At 40.1% G+C, this 22,994-nt stretch overlaps 1 protein-coding gene across 3 annotated transcripts in view; it reads right to left on the minus strand.

Moving 5' to 3' along the window:
* TTC7A (tetratricopeptide repeat domain 7A) overlaps window positions 1-22,994 on the minus strand; it is a 177,212-nt gene that overhangs the window by 91,008 nt on the left and 63,210 nt on the right. For 2 of the 3 annotated variants that reach the window (XM_026845265.1, XM_026845267.1), the window contains 5 exons: window positions 20,923-21,040; window positions 18,266-18,298; window positions 14,500-14,557; window positions 11,115-11,187; window positions 2,531-2,691 (listed from right to left, as the gene is read on the minus strand). In XM_026845265.1, the coding sequence (XP_026701066.1) occupies window positions 2,531-2,691; window positions 11,115-11,187; window positions 14,500-14,557; window positions 18,266-18,298; window positions 20,923-21,040 (443 nt within the window). The remainder of the gene's footprint in view (window positions 1-2,530; window positions 2,692-11,114; window positions 11,188-14,499; window positions 14,558-18,265; window positions 18,299-20,922; window positions 21,041-22,994) is intronic. The other variant, XM_026845266.1, reaches the window with a different exon arrangement.

A 22,994-nucleotide genomic window follows, 5' to 3' on the forward strand; every position in this document is an offset into this window, starting at 1 on the left:
GCTAAGACCTTGATTTTTTTAAAATGTATTATTCTTTCTTTTGTTTAGGATATACATCCAAGTAATGCTTACTTTTTTTGCCATCTACAGAGCCCTAAGGTCCTTTAATGCAGCTTTCATCTTCTTTTCTTGACACACCATCAAACTATGCATCCAAAAAGAGTTGTCTTTAGGAAGGGAGGCCCCAGGCACCACATTACACAGTTGCCTGGTTCATATCAATGGGAATTGGGAAAAATAATCAACCACTTTTAAATACAGTTTAAAAATCATGCAGTTGAACTTGCCTATCCTATTTACATGAAGTCTCCTGTAGTGATCCCATGCAGTAGTAAAATTTACTACAATTTCTGTAAGGCAATAACAACTGGAGATACACAATAGCATCATGTCTCTCTCTCTTCAAAGAGGTTTTACAAAGCAATAAAGCCCTCCTAGCATAAACTGTACTTCAGACCTCTAGAAAGTCTGGAACAGTTTCAGATTTGGTACAAACTACAGATGTATTCTGTTACTCTTCTTGCCTTCCCCTCCTCAATGGATTCCTGTTCTTCTTTTTCTTTTTCTTTAGAAATGCTTTTTTTAAAAATGTTTTTTAAATTTTTTTTTTCTGTCTTGCAACCCTGATACTCCTTCTCCATTCCCTCACCCATGAGTTATTTTCTGCCTGGTTTAGAGAAAGACTCACGCTGAGACAGGCTAGTCATAGTAGCAGAGGCAAGAAGCCAGCCCTTACTCCTGCATCCGTGTGTACCTGCGAATGAGCCTCACTGCCAACTGGGTTACATATCACAGTGCATGCAGAGACCAAAGAGGTGTTCTTCCAAGAGCGCACACTCTGGCAAGTCTGTGTCTAGAAGTAAGCACAAACCTGTAGCTTTCACTACTGATATTAATCTTTTCCATCAGAAACAACCTATTCTGCGACTCCTTGCAAAGGTCTTTGTGCACATGAAGATTGGCACTCATATAAGCACAGGAGATAATATTCTTTTCTGCTTTGGGGAAGTCGTATTACCAGACAGCAGAAGAGAACCCACCCAGCAGCCTTCCAAGCTACTTAAGCACACAATGTTTTCTTTTTTTGTCCTCCCCTGAAACATAATTTATCAGTAAGTGCTGAAGTAAAGATCCAGGACTTGATGGACCAGTTGGTTGATCTGACATGGCAAATACTCTATTCCTCACATAAACCACCACTTTCTTCTTCCTCTTCCACCTATCTTACCTATCTTTGAGCATTTGTAGCCCTCTATGAATATCTGACCTTTGACTGTATGGCATGGGGTTTTTTACTATGCTTATTACTTTCAACCCATAAAACACAATTTAGCAGCCACTGGAATACTGCCTGTTTCAATCATACCCATGTTCATGCTCTGAAGAGATGTTGGTACCATTTTAAGAGCTTTTCAGTTACTAACTTTCACTTTGTTCTCAAAGATGTGCACTCACAGTCTTAGCTCCATATACAAAGTAACTAACCTCAAAAAAACCGGCAGCAGAGCTGTGATGAAAAGCATGGTATGTTGATATGGCAGCACAGTTCTAAAAAATCCTGAAGCATTCAAACTGACATTTAGATAGCCTCAATCTCACTTGTGACCTTCCTCTGTTCTAGTTTAGACAACATCCCACTCAGCTGCTGGACTATACCTGTGGAGACTGCTCCCTCTCTCCACTGAAAAAGCAGGCTGTCTGAAGACAATGCTGCATGGGTTTAAAACATCAGTTAGATACAGGCAATTCTGAATGGATGCTGGTCTCCATCAGTGCAACAGGATTTTCTGCAGTTTGGCTGAGAAATTCAGCTAGTATGTGATCACCAGAAAGTATTACAGTAGCCTAATTTTTGCACAGAACAGAAAAATTCATTGTTGTGAAATATCATGACAGTAAATCACAAGGAATTCAATTAATCTTCCTTGGATGAAGGACTGTGTCAAATGTAAAACAGTGGAAACCTCTGTCTCCAAGAAGTCTGTGCTGGTTCAAACCTGCTTAGGCAGCCAAACCATCCTTTCAGCTACACATTCTTACAGCTTGTGATTTTCAACTGATATTTTTCCCCAGCAGTGCTATTGCAGCAAGCTGTCACACATGAGCATCAAAAGAATGGTCAATACATGAAGAACTTATTTGTCTTTAACCAGGAAGTTTACCAAATACAAAATTATTTGTGGTACAAACAGATATCATCATAGTTGTCTCACACTCATTTCTCCACATTTAAAGTGACATATGAAAAAAACATAGGGAGATATATGGGAGAAAACACCATCAGCACAACACAGCAAGACAAATACTGGAAAAACAAACAAGCACAAGGATTAGTTTTAGAAATGGAAAGACCATGAAGACAGGAAATCAAAAGAATACCCTGACTTGTTTATCTTCACAGTACACCCAGGAGGAGGGTGACACACCAGTAGCACACCTCATTTAACAGGCTCCTTGTGTATAACTGAGAACAGAGTTAGTGAGCAGATCATTCCCCACTAGATGTATCACATTATGCAATAACTCTTACCTAAAGCTTTCTGGGTATTCAACAACAGCCATGTTGATAACATCCAGTGCATGCTGATAGTGCTTCTGAGCTGAAAAGAGGAGGGCCAGTAGATGAAGTGAATTCATGTCATCTTTGCACAGTTGCAGTGCTTCTTGAAGATGTTCTATAGCATCAGAAATCTGGGAGAGGATGGGGTAGAAATAAAAAGAGAACACATTTCTCCTTCAGTCCTACATTATATCCCAAAGGCAAGAAAAATATAGTCATTAGAATTTCTGAAGAAATCCTACTTAGGCACCTTTGAGAAAGACTTCTACCTGAACAGTTTGCCAAAATTAACAGACTGCACTGCTTGAAAAAACATACACACTCTAGAGAAAGAATCTGCAGCATTACTAAATCACTGCTCGTAAACAGGAGCAGCAAACCTGATCCAATCAACCCCCTTCTTACTTTGGCAGGGTGTTTCTATGCTGTAAACAGCTCCACTACAGAGGCCCAATTGTCAACTCCGTTTTCTAGGATGGGTGGCTTGCTCTTCACCTGGGGGAGAGCATTACACATCTCTGCTGCATGTTGTCTCTTGTGATGATGGCTGTACAAGGCCTTTTGTGATTTGGATCAAGAACATAAAAATTAAGTTTGAATGTTCAAGGGTAAAAGAGTCAAGATTCAAAATGCTGTCAGAAAAAGAAATATCTTTGCATGCAGTGATGTAAAGAGCAGTCCTGACACTCACAGCAACAGCATGTCATTAGAATCAAGTCTCACTTGGCAGAAAGCTTAACATCTATAATGAATGCAAGTATATCACATGCTCTTTGTGATCCAATACCCTATTTTAGTCTATCTGTTCAAAAGGGAACTTCTTAGTTGATTTTCTTTCCTTTGGCTACCAATAAGTTTTATATAGAGGATTTTCTTTAAGATTCCCTAGTGTCTGAAATTACTGTTACTTAAATTATTCCAGATCTGTGTTTGGCCCTGGAAGCCTGCAGAAAACAAAAGAGAAAGATTTATAAATTTATTTTCCTCATATATACTTTCCCTCTCCTTCCCTTAAGGGATGAAGAACATAGTTCCTTCTTTCCTACTACAAGAACTTCCCACCTAGCAAAACTGTGCAGATTTTCTCCTGCCTTGGCATACAACCAGTGTCAAATTCCCACTGCCTCCACAGATCACTCAGGAAAACAGGTATCACATAACTAAGGAAAGCAACAATTACACTGCCCGAGTTACAACAGAGGTTGCTGTTTATCTATATTTCAGGTATAGTTCTGTGAGCATGGTACATATTTTGTTCATGGGACAACTTCATCCTAATGTCCAAGTGATATTTCACTCCTACCGTGCATATGCAAGCCAAAGTAATTAACTACTCTATTACTGGTGACTCCATGAAAATCTGGAGATCAGTGCAACTGGCTCCACAGACATGACCCCAAACTGGCAGCTGGCCCACGGCTTCAAAACTGCTGAACGTACTGGCTTAGATTCAGGTTGGGATATAAGACTGAGCGCTCAGCTTTAATGAATTACTGCTTGTCAGTGGAGCCACTTTAACCACATGTGTTTGCCTACTGCAAAGGTAAACACATTGGCTTAAATCACCAGTGTTCCCTCAGCAGCGTACTAGGACACATTTTCTTACAATGTAAAACCACATGCCAGGACACCAGGCATGAGACTGGTGGGCTCAGATCTGTCTGTCCATGAAGTTCTTCAGTAGGTATACTAGAGGTATATAAATTTGACTTGCTCAAACAAAGCTGCTATCGACTCTTCTTCAACTCAGGACTAAAAACACCTCTTATTTTTTCTATTCCTCTGTCTCAGACTGGCACAAGTAGTCATAAAGTAATTCCAAGTTTGGTGAAAAATAAGTTCATTAGAAGAAAATCTGTAAACTAAACAATAGGATGGGGCTTTGAGCAACCTGTTCCACCTGACCCTGCTTTGAGCAAGGATTGAACCGAATGTTCTCCAAAGGTCCCCTCCAACTATTCTATGATTCTGTTCAAAGACTTGCAAATGTGATCCTGATTTTCAAGTATGAATCAGACAAAGAATAATACTTGCAACTAGTGTCTTTACTGAGAGACTTTGAAATTGTAAGGATACCTTACTTGAACGTGAACATGCAAACTAAGTCACTGAGACTTTGTTTTATATGTGCAAACATCCGATGATCACACAACTGCAAGTTCATACCCCTAAAAGAGGCCAGCTATTAAAGCAGCTCTCTGACTGAAGCAGCACAAAAGTCAGCCATTGTCACTTCTGGAAACCTGTGCCTGCTGAACAGGCAGTCATGTACTGTTGAAATAGACATAATCTAAAATAATTTTCCCCCGTTCTATAGCACAGGGCTTGCAACAGTTACATCTCATTTCAGTGCTTCCCTCTAGTACCATCAGAGTCACAAGCAATGGCTGTTCTTGGAAGTTAATCGTGCTTTCCTGACACCTGACTGTTCAACATGAGCCCAAAAAGATTCCTTAGTGCTGTAACAACATTAGTAGCCTACATAGTACTGCTGCATAATTAGAAAGAGTGGACAAAACATAGATAAGAAAAAAATAACCTTCAATAATAGGAAGAGACTCTATTCATTTATGGGAAACATTATACAAACAACAACCTGTAGCAAAACAGATGCAATGAAATACAACCCCTAGAACAATAAAACTAAGATATTTGGCAACAGTCAACACACTTCTTCTGAAAAGCAGAGATCAGTCTATTGACAGATGCCACAGCTTATTTATTTAAGTAACTATAATATGAGAAAGATGGAAGCTGGCAGCCCAGATGGCACCCTAAAACTTCAGGGCTGTATCGGAAATAGGCTGCCAGTTTAAATTCCCTACAAGTGCTGCGCTTTAAACTAATCTTTGTTTAACTGGACTGCAAAGCTGAGTGAGGCATGCAATTAGAAGATGCTATGCTTCTCTGATTCATCTGTCTGTTAATAAATATACCACACATGTTCTGCATAGCACACAGGTATATTCAGATCACCCTGATTATGAAGCAAAGATACTGCAGTAAGTCAGAAATAGCATCTTGCAGCACTACCAAAATAATGTCACAATATGGATTGTTTAGGCTGCCAATTATATAAATAGGTTTAAATTCAATAACACTATATGTTTCCTTAAAAACAATACTGGGATATTATAATTGTAGGTATAAAAAGGAAAACAGTATAAGTGTTAAAAATAATACCCAACAGTAGAATGTCCTTGCATATTTAGAATGGTAAATGAAACAGCATCTTACAATAGGAAGTTTCAGGCCTTGTAATTTCACATCAGTTGTGAGTTACAGTTAATTAACCATTGAAACTATCCTCTCCATCTCATTTTATAGCACAGGAATTATAGAAAGGAGAAAGCTTTATTGACTGGGAAGAGCTTCCATTGGAAACAGACTTGCTACAGTCCACCAGAACTTGAGGAAAGCAGACAGGGACTCACCTCTGTGTTAAGTTATTACTGAATTCTTAATACAAGCTGGTTTTGATCACCAGAAAAATCTAGACTAGGACCTAAACAGAAAAGGAGCAGGTTGCTATTTAGCAGAGGAGGCACTAGCTGGTCTGGGAGAAGCACAGACCAAAACTACCCACCATCCAGCAGTTGCTGAAAGAAGCCCCTCTCAATACCTGCTAAACCAGCACTCCCCTCCTGGGGCAAAGAAAAGACAGCAGCATCACCTTCTTGAAACCAGAATACAAAGTGTAGTGAAAACAACTGAAATGTTTTCTCTGGTGTCTTAACCAATGTTTACTTTATTTTTACATCCAGACACACTATAGAAGGCAGTAGGTGTTTTTTGGACATTGCCACTTGAAACTTCAGGTCTGTTGGCAGCCCACAGATGAAATTGGTTAAGTGAGATCTCTAATTCTCAGCTGCTGGCCCCTGGCTGTCTTTTCCTTCCTATTTTCATGCAAAGGTCAAATTAAATAAAGTATTAAAATGGTATGAAGCCCCCATGTGTTGTTTTTATGTATCTGATACTGATTTACATGGCATTCAAGGTCAAAAAAACCACTACCACCCAAAACGAGAAGGGAACCAGCACTTAAAATTAACAAGAGCACTGACTCTCTAGAATCATTTCCATAGAAACTGGCCTGCTAAAAAACAAGGCAAGGCATTAAAATCAGTGAGCTTTAAAATGTTCATTCTACCTTGTTTTTGCTGATCCAAATGCTGTTACCACAGAAACAGGAGAAGCAGCCGAACCAGCCGCCAGGAGTTGGGAGTTACAAGTCATTCGTCAATCGGCTTGGCTGGCTGCCAGGCAGTTGCTGCAGGTGGAGATAACGACCAGAACAAATACTGACCTTGGCCTTATGGCACTTTAGCTCTATGGGAAATCCAGATTGAGACCAACCTTACAGAAGAGGATATTCTAGTCTCTATTTTGCTGAAAAATCCACCCTAAAATGCTATGGGGCTGGCCCAGACCCTCCAGGAGTCACTGAAGTCCTTCCAGTGATTCCAGTGGTCTTCAAGACACAGACACACACACACACACAGAGAACACCATCATCATCTTTCAGTCTGGTTGCCAGCTCCAAGAAAATCTTTTATTACTATTCCTCCTCTTGTCACATCCTTACTGTGAGTCAGAGGGAATCTTATATTTTTCCATTTCCCCTTTCCCTTGCCCAGTGCTGACAGAGACAAGTGCTTTTGGAAATATTTTAGAGTCTTACAAGAAAGATAAATTGCTCCAACTTTGCTTGGCACTCTACCAGTCAGCTGCCTGTCTTGCTTTGTTCCATGAAAATGCTCTTATCTATGCAAGCTGATACCTAGATTTTTTCAGTGTTGGGTAAGGTTACCTCATTTAGTGACCTTGACTATGAAAACAAAAAGACCTATTTGTCAAGAATAACATTCAGGTATTATATTATAGCCTACTGTGTAGGAATGGTCTCTGATTTATTGGTACTGTAGCATCACCTGATGAAAGTCCTAACTGTGACGTTCAATAGTTAATGCAATCTATCAAAAAAAAAAAAGGTATCATTTATCTTTCAGTTAATCAGAAAGAGAATATATTAGATACTTCAAATAATTAAGGATATTAAAAATGCATTACCAAATGTTTATCATTAAGTAAACTGGCAAAAGAAGAGTAGGATATTTTACAGCAGTCTAAAAATAAAGTTGTCTCAGGTATCTCCTCTCTCTCCAAACATGCATTAAAGATTTATATCTCGCTAGATGGAGAAGAGCAGGAGCAGCATTGCAGGGGTCTACATAACACACCTAAACCACACATCTGTGGCAGCAGGGGCAACTGGCAGAACATCAAGAATGAAAATACACAGGTGAGGTAGACAGAAGAGAAAGTGAATATGAGACTGAATGGAAAGAAGAGGAGGGAAGGGAAATGATGAAACAAGACATATGAAATAACACTGTAAAAATAGGCTACACTTGGAGTAGTCCAGTGAAGTTCCTGCTGACTGGAAAAGGGGAAACAACCTTCATTTTTAAAGATGGAAAAAAGGAAGACCCAGGGACTACACGCTAGTCCACCCTGTGTCCACCAAGATCATGGAATAGATCCTGCTGGAACTGTGCTAGGGCACATGGAAAATAGGGATGTGTATGGTGATGGCCAACATGGCTTCACTAGGCAAATCATGCCTGACAAATTTGGTGGCCTTCTACAACGGAGTTACAGCGTTGGTAGCTAAGGGAATGGCAACTGACATCATCTACCTGGACCTGTTTGAAGCATTTGACACTGTCCTGCATGACATCCTTGTCTTTGAATTGGAGAGACATAGATTTGGCAGATGGACCGTTCGGTGGATAAGGAATTGGCTGGATGGTCGCACTCAAAGAGTTGCAGTCAATGGCCCAATGTCCAAGTGGAGAGTGGTGATGAGTGGTGCGCCTCCAGGGTTGGTATTGGGACTGATGATGTTTAACATCTTTGTTAGTGACACAGTGTGGCAGGTGCATCTGCCCAGTGAAAATAGGGCTTATTGGCTGCTGAAGTGTAGCAGCTATTGATTGCCTTTATTCTCAGGGCCTTACAGCAGTCCCAGCTTTTGGCCAACGGGAGCCGCTATTGACTACAGGTCAGATTCAGCCTCAGTATAAATGGAGTCCCCTGGGGGAACCATTTTGAGCTTGTCCCCTGGAGCAGCACACTGTGGTCGAGTACTCTACCCTTGGGTGGGGATGCCACCCAAGGAAACTCCTCTAGGTGTCTTGGGTCGGGACGCTGCCCTGAGCAGGTCCTCGAGGTTGAGAGCACTCACTTGTTAGGTGAGTGATAGAGCATTCTGGGTTGTTGTTAAATCCTAGGGAGTGGTGCTTTGTTCTGCATTTTGAGCTGTTGTTAAACCCTAGGAAGTTGTTCTGTTCTCTCAAACACGTTTGAACCTGTAATTTACGGAGAACTAGTTAACTGTGTTAATAATATATTTTTAATTTTTGGCGGTTGGTTGTTTATTTGAGAGCCTCTGTAACACATGGACAGTGGGACTGAGTGCATCCTCAGCAAGTCTGCCAATGACACCAAGCTGTGTAGTGCAGTTGACATGCTGGAGGGAAGGGATGGGCCATCTAGAGGGACCTGAACAGGTTGGAGAGGTGGGCCTGTGTGAACCTCATGAAGTTCATCAAAGCTAAGTGCAAGGTCCTGCACGTGGGTCAGGGCAATCACAAACACAGGCTGGGCGATGAGTGGATTGAGAGCAGCCCTGTGGAGAAGTGCTTGGGGGTGCTGTCAAATGAAAGATTGACTATGAACCAGCAGTGTGCTCATATTGCATCCTGGGCTCCATCAAAATAAGTCTAGCAGGTCAAGGGAGGTGATTCTCCCCCTCTACTCCACTCCCATGAGACCCCACCTGAAGTACTACATCCAGCTCTGGGGTCTCCCAGCATAAGACAGACATAGACCTACTTGAGCGGGTCCAGAGGAGGCCATGAAGATAATCAGGGATCTGGAGCATCTTCCTTATGAGGACAGGCTGAGAGAGTTGGGGTTGTTCAGCTAAGAGAAGAAAAGGCTCCAGTACTTAAAGGGGGCTACAGGAAAGATGGGGAGGGACTCTTTATCAGGGGTGTAGTGATAGGACAAGGGGTAACGATTTTAAAGTTAGAGAGGGTAGATTTAGATTAGACGTAAAGAAGAAATTCTTCACTGTGAGGGTGGTGAGGCACTGAAACAGGTTGATCAGAGAAGCTGTAGGTGCCCCCTCCCTGGAAGTGTTCAAGGCCAGGTTGGACGAGGCTTTGAGCAACCTGGTCTAGTGGAAGGTGTCCCTCCCATGGCAGTGCGAGTGGACATAGATGATCGTTAAGGTCTCTTCCAACCCAAACCATTCTATAGTTCTATGAAAAAGAAAGGGTAATGAGTTAAAATAGAGTAAACCAGTAACTGTGAAAATAACAAAGAACCAATGACCAGAAAAATCTTGATTTTATTAAGCATAACAGTGAAGAGCTATAATGCTTTTGCTCATGGCAAGAAGCAGAAGAGGCAGCAGATCAGACAACCTCCCTAAGAGGCAAAAGCTTTGAGAGAAAGAAGGGTAGCTGGATATTTTTTAATGAAAGACCCTGAGCAAACTGCATCATAAAGCAGCCAGTAGGCAGATGATAAAGTTAAATAAGCCATTTTAATTATCCTTTCTTATTGCAGGCTTCCTCACAACACACTGCTCATTATGAAAGTGTTACAAAAGTGACATTATCAAGAGCGTGCTCTCTTGGAACAATTAGTTTAACCTAATGAACACGCAGTTCCCCTAATTAGTTCAGGAAAGTAAGAAGGATCCAACTCTTTGACTCTTAGTGTAGACTAAGGAGACAAAACTGCAGCACGCAGAAAGCCTGCCAAAGAAGGAAACTATGATGATGAAATTTCAAATCTAGCTAGAGAAGCATTTAAAAAAATAGAGGCTGCTCCAATATACTCTGGCTTTTAAACAGAAGGGACAGAGAAATAAAACACATCCTGATCATAAAACGAAGAGACAGAAAACTAAAGTACAGCCCAAATGTTTTTTTTTTCTGAAAGGCAGTGCAGTGTATTTTCTGATCAGCTTAATTTTTTATGAGTTAACACCTGCAGCAGCATTCAAATGCCAACTAATCCCACTCGCTGCAGAGCTCCAGCACCCATCAAAGCCTAACACCGAACGTGCCCAAGTATGGAATAAACCCATCCCCAGTGCAGAGAGTGTGATCTAGCGTGATACAGAACCAGGCAGTAATGAGAGAGCCTCTGGAGTGGCCTGCAGCAGGACACAGCATGATACCAGGGAACAGGAATAAACACACCTCACTTGCCCCACACAAAGTTGCTCCAAGAGGGAACAGCACTGCTCAGGAGTTAGAGCCGAATGCATGCCCTAGAGAAGGTCATTCCATGTGCTATAGAATTACTATTTAAAATAATAATAATTAAAAAGCCTTACATGAACATATTCTGATTGCTTGTTATCAATTACAATGTAGGAAGGACCCTGTTTAGCAAGTCTGTGTCCTGTTCCAATTGGACTGTCCTTCTCTCACCCTCTCATGACTCAGTGGTTGACAATTATTGCACATACCTGTCTGACAAGAGCCAGCTGCAGTGACAGGTAGAGGATGATTTGGTGATCTTCTGGGGCCAAGTCACGTGCTCTTTAAGGACAACCACACAATACAAAAAAAAAAAAGTGACTGTTAGATTGTACTTTGCAGAACTCCTTTGCCATGAGTCACACACAAGCACAGAACAAGCCCGTCCTCTCTCACACAAAACTATTCCAGTGATGGGGCAGCACACTGAAAAGATGACAAAAAGCAGATCAATGCTGGCCTGGCTAAGCCAGGCTCACAGGAACAATTGCCAGGATGTTATACAACTTACATGCTACTTCATTAAATGCCACTCTGTGTTTTGGAACTTGGATAATTGATACGGAAAAAGTAGCTCTTAACTCATGACAAACCTGTTAAAGTATTATTTTAAGTAATTTAGGTAAGGAAGATAGTTGTCCAACTTCTTCCTATATTGCCACTTTCTTTTCAAACAATAGGAGAGGGTTAGGTTAGCACTGAAAAAATAACAACTATTTCTGATATTATTGTGACTATGAGCATGTAGAGGGCTAAAGATCAGGATTCCATGACGTGAGCTGGTGCTCAAACACACAAAACATCCTCCACCCTGCAGCTTCTAATCTAATTGTTGACAGTAGACTCCTAATTTGGAAAGGGAAGACACTGAGGGAAGAATAAGGATTTGATGGCAGGAGCTGAGCCTGGACCAAAACCAAGCTCCTTACATCTCAAGCTGGGACCTCTTAGATATTACCTTCTAGTCCACCGCAGGCAACAGTGTGTTCTGCAATGATCCCTTGGCTAGTGAAGGCTGCAGTGGCTCCACGACGAGATGTATAGGCCCTTCACACAGGCCTGTGCAAGGGAACAGGGATGGACAACCAGGGCAGAACTGTCCCTGTCAGACTACGCTAAGCATGAAACTGCAGTATGAGATTGCTAGTCTGTGGAGAAGGCAGTAACAAAGGCAATGTGAAGATAGTGTTTTGGGGACCTAACCTAGGAGCACTGGCTCATGCCACTCTGGCAGCCTAGTCCACGGACCAGTGGATTATCACCTCACTGACCCACAGAGCTCACTCCGAGCTCTGCAGCACAGGTAAGTCATTTCACATGGGAGAAGTGGGGAGGAGGAAGGTCCTCATAGCCAAGTAACATTCCTCACCCCTTTCTGGGCTGTGTTCCAGGACACCAGGGAAGCCTGCACCTGCATCGCCCTGCCCAAAGCGAGCATGATTAACATCCTTATGAGGAGAAAGGAGAGGCTGACAAGGCTCGTGGTTAAAAACCATGCCAGAACTATTATTTTGCTAATAATAAACAAACAAAAAGCAAAGAACTACTTCAGGAAACAAATCACACACCATTTTAATGGCAGCCACCTCTGTTGGAGTTGACCTTTAATGGTTCTAGAACAAATTAATTTAATATGGACTGAATGCATCATGTAACTCTGCAAGTCAAGGTAGCACTCAAGGATTCTGAAGCAATGACAAAGACATCAAGGTATAATTGGTACAAGCAAGTCACAAATTTCTCCCCCCACTTAAAAAAACCCTAACAAAATCCCAACCCCACAACAAAAATAAAACCACCTTCAAAAAACAAACAACAACAGGACTCCACAAAATAGAAGCCAGCTTTGCTCTAAGCTGTTGGAGCAGGGTAAGCCACCTCTTTAGCAAGCAGATCCTGTGAAACCTTCAGTAGCCTCTCCAATAATAAATAACAGGGGAAAGTTCACATGGGTGTATGGGAGAAGAGATTAATGGTGCTTTTGGAAAGAAACAAAGAGTTGTTACTTTACTGTTCAATTTCTTCAAAAGGTATTAGAAAAACATCTGATCCAATCTTCCAGCTGAAAAGGCCTCTTAGAAAGATGGCTATAGGCCAAATCATGGTCTGAGAGATTATACATGTACTTTAAAAATAGGTGAAAAACAAGGAAGAGTAAAAAAAAGAAAGAAACCAAACTAGGACATTTAGGAAGACATCAGTAACCAGCTCACTATCACAACATCCCTGTTGGCTGAAGTTTGAGTACCTTATGTTTGGCTAGAAGCTTGTCTGCTTCCTAGCTAGAGTTAAGATACCATGAAAACAAGCCACAACCGGTGGGAAAGGTCAAAGAATAAAAATAAGTGCAGTTTAAAAGCACTGCAGCATGGCAATTACATCAAAATTGGGTAGCAGTAGAAGTATTACACTGGAGTCCAAGAACTAGTGCAACTTAAAAGCATACTCCTGATCTAAAAAGTGACCGAATAAATGGATTTTTAAAACTTTATCTTTCAGATCTCCACAGGGTAAATATCCAGAATTACATCTGTGATTTCAGCTTACTACATGCTTTTGCAACCACTGCAAAACCAGTGCAAGACAAACATGTGACTCCTTGCTTAGCACCAGAAAAACAGCTAAGATCCAGTAACATTTTCAACCTGCTATATCTGTACTTTGAGATACCAGAGATCCCAAACTTTTTTTTCACTTTTGTAGTGTATTTATGACCACACCAAACCCAGAATTAGACACTTCAGCCAAGACTTAGACCATACAAGCTTCCATTTACTTGCCATCTGATATCTGTAGGCATCAACATTTACAATGTTGACTGCCCAAACACCACCTAGTGTATTTTGGGTGGTTTAACTTAGTTGTAACAGGGTCAGGAAGCTCACACCTCACCTTCCTACCACAACAGAACTGACAGAAAAGGTTTTTAACCCAAGAAGTTTTGCTTTAGGTAACTGTAGTTGCAGAGGAGTTTAATTCACAGATGCTTTCAGGGCCAAGCTACTGTATCAGGCTCCCCCAACAAAATACAGCAGTGAAGAACAGGTGGTGGTGACTGCTTTGTACCACTAGCTTCATAGGCCCCTTTTCATAAAACAGCTCATGTAAACACCCATTAGGACAGCAATCATCCCCTCCCCAGTAAGTACACTAATGCCAGGTCACCCCATAGCAACCTACACCCTGCTGGTGAACATACTTTGCCACCATGAGGAAATTAGGAGTTGAAGCCTGCTTCACACAGCAATGGAGACAAAACTAGCTTTCCACATTTGCTTGCTGGCATCATGTGAGGAAGTGGCATCTCCCAGCACTGTAGATCTCACTGATGCAGCTGATTTGGGCTAAGGTTATTACTGTTTAGTGGCAGAACAGGTACTCTTACCTTTGGATATGCAACCAAACAATCACTGCATTTAGCCATTTCAGGAATGGTTCTGCCAGACTATTGCTAAAACCTACTGAACTGTTTTTAAACTTCCAGGCAAGGAAGCCTTACAACAAAGGAAAAAAAAAAAAGCATTAAAAACAACAGTTACTCTGAACTCATTAAAAAAAATACAGAATGCAAGTATCTGCAAAATTCCTACTCACCTCTCCAAAGTCTGAAGTGCTTTCTTGTTTAATTCATCCTGAGTGCCCTTCAGAGTAGCTGTAGGACAAGATACAATCCCATTTAAGAGTTGCTTGCAATGTTTCAGATTAAATATTTACATGTGCATAGAGCATTTCAAACTGGGAGCATAAAAACTGTGAAAATCTGGTGGTGTGTGTGTTCATGACTGGAAAACATGCCGTTTTGTTTTGTGTACAGCACAAAACCAGTATTTTAATCTGAATTATCAATTTAATTTTTGTTAAAGGATCTTCCAACTCCCTTTTTTTTTTTTTTTTTTTTTTTTTTACATATGCCACTGAAGGGGTCCAGAAGAAGGGGACATATGCTAACTAGATACTAAGAGCATAAACAGGCCCTCTGCCAGATTGGTGTATATGCTAAAAGCAGTAACTAGCAGTATATTCTGACTCAGATACAGTCCATCTCCACCACCATCTTCATGTAGGAGGGTGTTGCAGGTTGAACAGGGAACACCAGGAGCCAAATTTACAGCTCTACAACAAAATCTTTGACAACACACCACCTCCCTGGAGACAACAACAGACTTTTAGACTACCCCAGGTGTGATATCAACCACTAACGCCCTCCTTGGTGCCTCTAATTGCTTGACTAAAGGATCCTGCCCACTACACTTACTTCTCAATGTGTGAATTATTTCCTAGTCAAAAACATAAGAGGAGAAGAATCAAGTTCTTGTTATGCAAGGGTATCATAAGATATGATCAAGAGCCAGGGGAACAGAGGTAGAGCTTAGGGAAACATGGCTTTCTCAGATCCAAAATATCAAGAAAGCTAGAGGTCTTGTTATGGGTATTAAGTTTTCAGATTTTGCAGAGCAGTTGTTTCTTGTTCTGCCTATCCTGAATTCGAGAACTATTGGTCAACAGCACCAAGAAGAGATGAGTAGTCAATCCATGAGCAAACACCCACCTATTATTATATTTTACTTCATATATCAAGTCGATGCAAACTCCAGAATAGAAAATTATAGTAGTATATACCTAAGCAACAAAACCTGATAAAATTCAAGCATTCTTAAAAGTTACTAAGAGGAAAGAATTGTGTTCTTCTACAAGACGTACAAAGGTAATCGGTTTCTCTGGATTCTGTAACACGCTAGTGAGTGAAACTTTGGAAGTAATTTTGCTGAAGTAGTTATAGTGATCAGACCTTTTTATTCCTACATTCTTCCAACAGTTCTTCAAAACACCAGGCTCATTTGGGACAAACAGCAATCTTCAGAATTTCCCAAATAATTAAGATCAAAAATTGCTTATGCCACAAAATCTACTTAAGTAGTAAAAACTGAACAAAAAAATTTGTGGTTTAAAGAACAAATGTGAATATAGGAGGTTCATGCAAAATGCAGCATTTATTAGAAGTAGCTGGAAATACTTTACTCTCAATAGCCTTAAACTGAGTATTCAGGTCTACTGCCAAATACTGGAAAAAAGGTAAGAGGAGGAAAATTTTGGGGGGGGGGAAAAAAAAAAAAAAAAAAAAAAAAAAAAAAAGATTGATGTAAACATAAAAATGCTTGAGGCAACATTGGAGAGGGTTTGATCATCAAAAAAAGTAATCTCAGATTCCATTTCTCATGGAAACTATAAAATTCCTTATGTAAGCTGAAGAGCAGTTCTGGAGATGCAGCAAAATGAGGAAGAAAAAGAAATTTTACTATTTTGCCCCCCCAAATGAACATCAAATGGAAAGGCTAGGAGAACTTTTAGGTTCCACCTGGTAAGACATTTGACTGATGTTCAGCTTGTAGTCAGAAGGAGCACAAAGTATGTTATGGAAATGAAGTGATTACAACTATTGGCTTTGCCTCTGCACTACTGGGAAACAGCATGTGAGTTCCACCTCCCACAATATGAACTACACCTTCAGCTACGACTAAGTTGGAAATCTGGTTGTACATCTCTAGACTTATGTCTGACTTGGATAAACATGCTGAAATTTGTGTTTGACAATACTCAGGACTGCTGCTGCAAGTTAACCATGCCATTTAAAAAAAAAAAAAAAAAAAAAAAAAAAAAAAAAAGCAGTGAAAAGTGATTTTGGAAGGATGCATAAAAAGAAGCTTGGCCAGCAGGTCAAGGGAGGTGATTTTCCCCCACTGCTCTGCTCTCATGAGATCCCACCTGGAGTATTGTTAGACCAGGTCAAGAGGAAGGCCATGAACACAGTTAGAGGGATGGATCACCTTTCCTATAGAGAAAGGTATAGAGAGCTGGGGTAAAGAGAAAGTTCTGAGGAGACCTTATAGCAGGCTTTCAATACTTCAAGGGCACTTATAAGAAAGATGAAGAGAAGTTTTTTTACCAGTGCTTGTAGTGATAGGACAAGGGGTAATGGTTTTAAGCTAAAAGAGAGAAGATTTAGATGAGATAAAAGGAAGAAATTCTTTACTGTGAGGGTGGCGAAACACTGGAATAGGTTACCCAGAGATGTTGTGGATGCCCCCTCCCTCGAATTGTTCAAAGAAGTCATCATCACTGCAACCACTTGTACCACTGAAAAGCTCTCACTTCAGACAAAGGCAAGCTTGCACCAAGGAGACAGAATTAGGTGACTCTGACTAAACTTCTAGAAGTTGTGCTCCATTCTCCAAGGTTGACAGCACTAATAAATTCTTCAGCCTCTACCCAACTTTACCCACCGTGAGCATGGCTGCTGTAGTTCTACCACCTAAAAAGCAGTATGACTTGTTCTTAGAAATAACACACAAAGCAGTCTGACCGCAGCAAGGTAGAGAGCACAGGGGAGTTTAAGTTTCTGCAACTTCTGCAATTATCCTTGTAAGACACAGTACTTTTGCAAATGCCACCTTCGGAGCCCAGGATTTATCTTCTACAGCACTCTGAGTTTTTAAAGGAGCTTGAGCCTTACAAAAGGCAACAGGATCTTCAGCAACATTTTGGTACCTAAATACAAAGCTCTAAGGTCACATTTGAAAACAGGGTGAGTCTTGTGTTAGTTAGCAGGTGCAGCACAGTAGGTGTGAATGTGTGGAGTGAAATGTTTAATGCTGAAGAACAGCATCAACACTACACAGGGACAGGGGCCTAGTTCTAGTCTTGTCCCATGGACTGAACACCCATTAGCAGCTGCAGCATAATCATGTCTGTTTATGTAGTACATTAGTTTTATGGGAAAGAATTCTGTTTGTATTGTGCAAAACTGTTCCATTATGTGAATCACAACATAAAAAGTGGGGATGATAGAGATGGACTTCAAAAATACATTCCTGATCCAAACTAAAACACCAATGTGCATGCACCCTTTTGCACACACATATCAATGTGTTTCAAAAAATCGTTTCCTTGTGTTAAGACACATAATACAGCAAGGTGTACAGTTTTAGCACACAGAATTATAATTAAAGATTGCATGTGTTGACTGTTATCTCCAGAAGCAAAAATGATGGACTTGTCCACTAATAAGCAATGTCTAATTTTTTTTTTTTTTAACATTAACCAGTGCTGTTAGTATACTGATTATTTATAAAATCCACAAGGACTGATAAAAAAAGTTTCCGATTCAGTCTCCAATCCATGGTGATCTCTAAATTAAAACAGAGATATGGCACATACTCTCATCTCTGAAAGAGTGAGGGTCTGTTAAATCTACAAATATTTCACAAGATGTGATGTGGTGAAGTTAGGTAAGAGCACTTCTATTTCATGATGCATTCTCAACCTCGTCTTTCCTCTTTAGACTTTGTTAAATTCATCTCGCCTCCCCCTGTCTTCAGTGGATTCTTCATCAGACCTAAGGGAGGAAAAGTTGACAATACAGCTTTTATGTCAAAACTGGAACTACAAGAGGAAAAGAAAGGTCTGCTGTTGACATTGACCCACTGGGAACAGATCTGCAGAAAACTTAGCATAGCAATAGATGGATATTCTGTACGAACAAGAGATTCGTGTTTCTAAGTGAGGCAAAAGCGGCAATGACTTCTTCTGAGGACACGTCTTTCAGCTACTTCAGTAAGACTTATTTCAAGAAACATGTAATTTGACATTAAGAACAAGGAAACTACACATACTGTTACCCAGCATAAATTTCAGGAAGTCTTATTTCATCCAGGAGTAATAGTTGTGGGAGCATTTGATAAGAAGTCACTTAAGTTCTTTAAATTGTCATTCTCTCTTCTGACTCAAGTTTTTTAACAAGTACTTTTTGCAGGTCACAAAGAAAATTCTTTAATACAAGTCCTCAGTGCCTCTTTCACACAGGAGGAGAAATATTTACTAAAAGGATATATTAAATAAGAAAGTCTAACCCAAGATGGAAGACATCTTGATATAATGCTGTAAGCTTTATAAGGCAATTGGTCAAATGTCTCTAAAACACTCAGCTACCATTGAAAATGTGACGCACTGAAAGTCAGCTCAAGTGGAAAGATATGGAATTATATATATACACAGATATTTGACCGTGTGCCTGCATATGTCAATATGAACTGATATAAACACAGTTCAGTGATAAACAAGATTGACAGTATGAGGCAGGATTACATAGGGTAGTTGTTCTCTTCCTTTCAGCATGTTCTATCCTTACTTTCTCACTGTGATAAACTATTTTTTAACAATGCTAATGAAAAATGTCTTGTGCAAATTTGACATTTTCTAGTAAAATGCTATTCCATATTCATGATCATCATAGTATGCTTTTGAAGGACCTTTTGAAGGACATTTTATTAAAACCTGAAAAATGGAAATACACTCTTCACATTTCCCTCAAATAACTATTGACTTAAAAGCTAGAGATACAAAAAGAAGGCAGACAGTCCACTGTTTCACCACATAAATCAGGTCTAATCTGGAAAAAAAAATCCAAGGCAGCTGTTGTGAAGACTGTTCCTTTTACATTAAAAAGGACAGTTATTACAACACCTGAACTAATCGCTTGAAAACTCAGAGAAGACTTCTCTTCCAGACGAAAAGTTTCCAACTCACATTTTGCTGCACCAAAGTATTTTTAGAGCCAGAATACAGCACATGCTTCTACAACTCCATTCTTTAGAAACCACCTTCTTTCCATACTGAGGATAACAAATAGATCATAATGGGCTAACACAGAAAACCTTCTATCTCTGAAAATAGTTTCTTGGATCTTGTATAGATTTAGGGACACTTTAAACAAAATCTATGCAAAATGCCCTAAAAATCTAGGCTGTTAAGCAGAACTCCATGTTTAATGAACTTAAATTATATATGAGAGAAAGTTCAGGCTAGAAAGGACATGTGTTTCTTGACATGAACTTTCTAAGGGAACCTACTCTGAGGCAGAGAAATGGAGAACTGAAGAGAGCTATAGTGCCCATTAGCCTCCATGTTGGAAAGCAGTTTTCAGAACAGCTGATCAGATATGGCTGGCTGAAAAAAACCCACTTGCACTACTGAAGAGCACAGGCCACTTCCTCACACACATGCCTTGCAGATTTCTGGTGTAACTTGCAAGGCCAGCATACTTCTATGATACCATGCCGTTATTTTAGCTTTGTTTCAGGCTTTGTTGGAAGAAGTAGATTTGTTTCTGTGAGACCCATCTGACAGAAAAGCCCTTGTTGGCATGTGGGCAGGACTGCCAAATTGATTAGGAAACACACTAGCTCAGCCATTATTCAAAGAAACTATGCTAGCAGGCCTTCTACTTATGTTACAAGCTGTAGAAGAAACAAAGACTACTCCCACCTGTGAGCCTGATGAAGGTCAGAGCTAAAACTCTCCTAAACACTGGGACTTCAAGCCCTTCTGGCTACCAAGCACCAAATCTGCAGGAGTCCATTGTCCAGTCATTCAAAACCCAAACAAGCAGCATTAAAATAAAATACTTCTTATATTCAGTTGTCTGTATCTAGTCAACATCCACACCTACCAGTGAGGTAGATATTTTTATCTTGTTTACTTCTAAGCAGAGAAAGAAACGACATCACAGAGAGGTTGAATCTCTGTGGGGAATCAGTACCACACCAGGAACTGAAGTCAGGCATTTCTAACTCCAGTTCTTGGATTGTATTTCTTCTTGTGATTTACGAGTGGGTGACAAAAATATGAAAATAGATGGAAAGTTTGACTTTTTGTTGTGTACATAGGTAAAAGAAATGTAATACAAATATTCCAGTAAAACACACCAAGCATTGATGGCTGCAGTCAGATTATCACCTCCTAAGTAATGATTTGCATTTCTCTCTTTCCCTAAAAATTTCACTTTTTATTTCCACAGAAGACAGCTATCTGAGCAAGTGAACAGTCCCCATTTGTCTTGCAATCTGATTGTTTTTCATGTCCAGTCAACACTAAGAGTATCTAATAAATTTCCATTGCATGCACTGAAGACTTTGAACAGATGCTCTCCCTACAATACACTTGACAAACAGGGTAACTCACCATCAGTAGCCTGAAGACTGTATGTCAGGCCCAGTGCCAGGTAACCCTTTGCTAGGGACTCTCCAGCATCCTCACCCAGGTCTATCACCATTTTAGCGAAGTGTTCTCCTTCTTCCAGCTGCAAAAAAGGTAGGCTGAGACTTACAGGCATTTCCTTTATACTTGCTTCCATAAGATTATCCCATTAAACTTACCTGAACTGATCCGAGAGTCATACAAGGGCTTTCAGTGATCATGGTAAACGCTCGTAGGAAGGAAGATGTAAGAAGGTCAGATAAGCAGACCTTGGTGCATATGCACAGTTTTGAGACAAGTTTTGGTTTTAAGCATCTACCCCAGATTATTTCAAGATGTTTAAGGTTAATGAAGAACACTATTTTATTTTTGTATTTCACTTCAGGCATGCTTCAATCATGCAACCTTAAACACAAAATGTTGAGCCAACTGACTACTTATTTACCATCCTAGCAGTACATTGAAAGGTCTAACAAGTTGACCACCCAGTTTTGCTGTATGATATTTTTAAACGTTAGCAAATTTTACTTCCTTTCAAAATGTTACAAGAGTAAAACTAGAAAGCACTTCACTGCAAGCCAAGTTCAGCTGCTGCTTGCAGTTCTGCTGCCACAAGAAGGAGGCAGCAAATTCAGGACACAAATTTTGATCTGAAAACTACCTTAGCAGCTCATGCTGCATAGCCACATTTTGCATCTCGTACAAAGACACAATTTCCTGGAAAATGCATTTTATTACATATTATAATGGGAAGAGAAAGCAGTCATGACCTCACAGGATCAGACTCCTAAATGGTGAAATACATAAGCCAGCCTCTTCTACTACAATACAGACTGCTCTCCCCCACCTTCCTTTCTAGCTGACCACACAGATCTAAATCTAATGAAAATATAAAACTTCAGTATCTTCAAAATCTGAGTTAATGATAATTTAAAACAAAAAAGAATTTGAATATTTGATTACAGAATAGAGTGTTCCTCATGTCTAACCTTTAATTTTCATTACATCAGTCACCATTATAAGTAGAAAAGACTAAGACCTGTAGACTGTACAGGTATCTGGAAAGGTATAGGTTGGAGAGGTAAAGGCAAAAGCTGCAAGTGTTGCTTGAAAGACCCAGAGCCTACAGAAAGACCTAATTTCTGTACAAGATAGTCTGCAGATTCTGTCAATGATAATCAGTCACCCCTAATCAAGAACATTATCCAAAAAATCCTCCTTTTGGAAACTTTTATTATACGACAACTGATTTTCTGGGATGGGGTTGTTTAATTTTGTGGAAATACATTTTTGTTTGAAATCCAACTGGTTTATATGCAAGTACTGCAGACATAACTGAAACACACTCTCTTAATACTCAGCTTTGTCAGAATATAGCACCCCCATAGTTCCTTGACATCTAAAAGGAGTCCCCTGTAATGAATCAAAACATACCAGCAGACCAGAAAGGCCTCTTCTGCAGTGGTCTGTTAATATACTACCTATGAACAGAACCTATTTGACTTGCTATACTATTCAGTCAATTGGCCTCCTTAGTTATATCACTTGAAGACATTCAGGTGACATTAACAGCTCCATAAACAAAGGACCTGGTATTTATAAGATCATATCAAACATAAGAAAAAAAATTCTGTTAACGTAAGCATGAAAAACGGCTGGAAAGTGCAAGGGAAGAAGCAGTCTCTACTGCCTGGGTCTTTTCCTCACTTGTACAGCCACTTGAGGCCATACAATTCAAACTAAAAGCAGACCAACAATTTGCAAATTTCTGAAACCTTAGATCAGTCAGCCCAATGACCAATGTATATTTTGCCATCAAACTCTTCCCTGAAAACATTACAGTCTTGCTGATTGCCTAGTCAACTGTGAATCTTGAAATTACTAATTGAAACAGGAATACCCTCTTGGGGCATAACTTGGGGCCACTAACTAAACTGCAAGGACTGTCTTTAATGGCATAATCCAAAGTCTACTGAAAACATTGGAAATAGTTTTATTAACTTCGGTGATGCTCAGATTAGACCCTTTAAACTCTGATCACACAAGGAAGACTAAAA

This window comes from Athene cunicularia (assembly GCF_003259725.1).
Source record: "Athene cunicularia isolate RWA chromosome 3 unlocalized genomic scaffold, athCun1 chr3_part1, whole genome shotgun sequence".
In the NCBI taxonomy this organism is placed as follows: domain Eukaryota; kingdom Metazoa; phylum Chordata; class Aves; order Strigiformes; family Strigidae; genus Athene; species Athene cunicularia.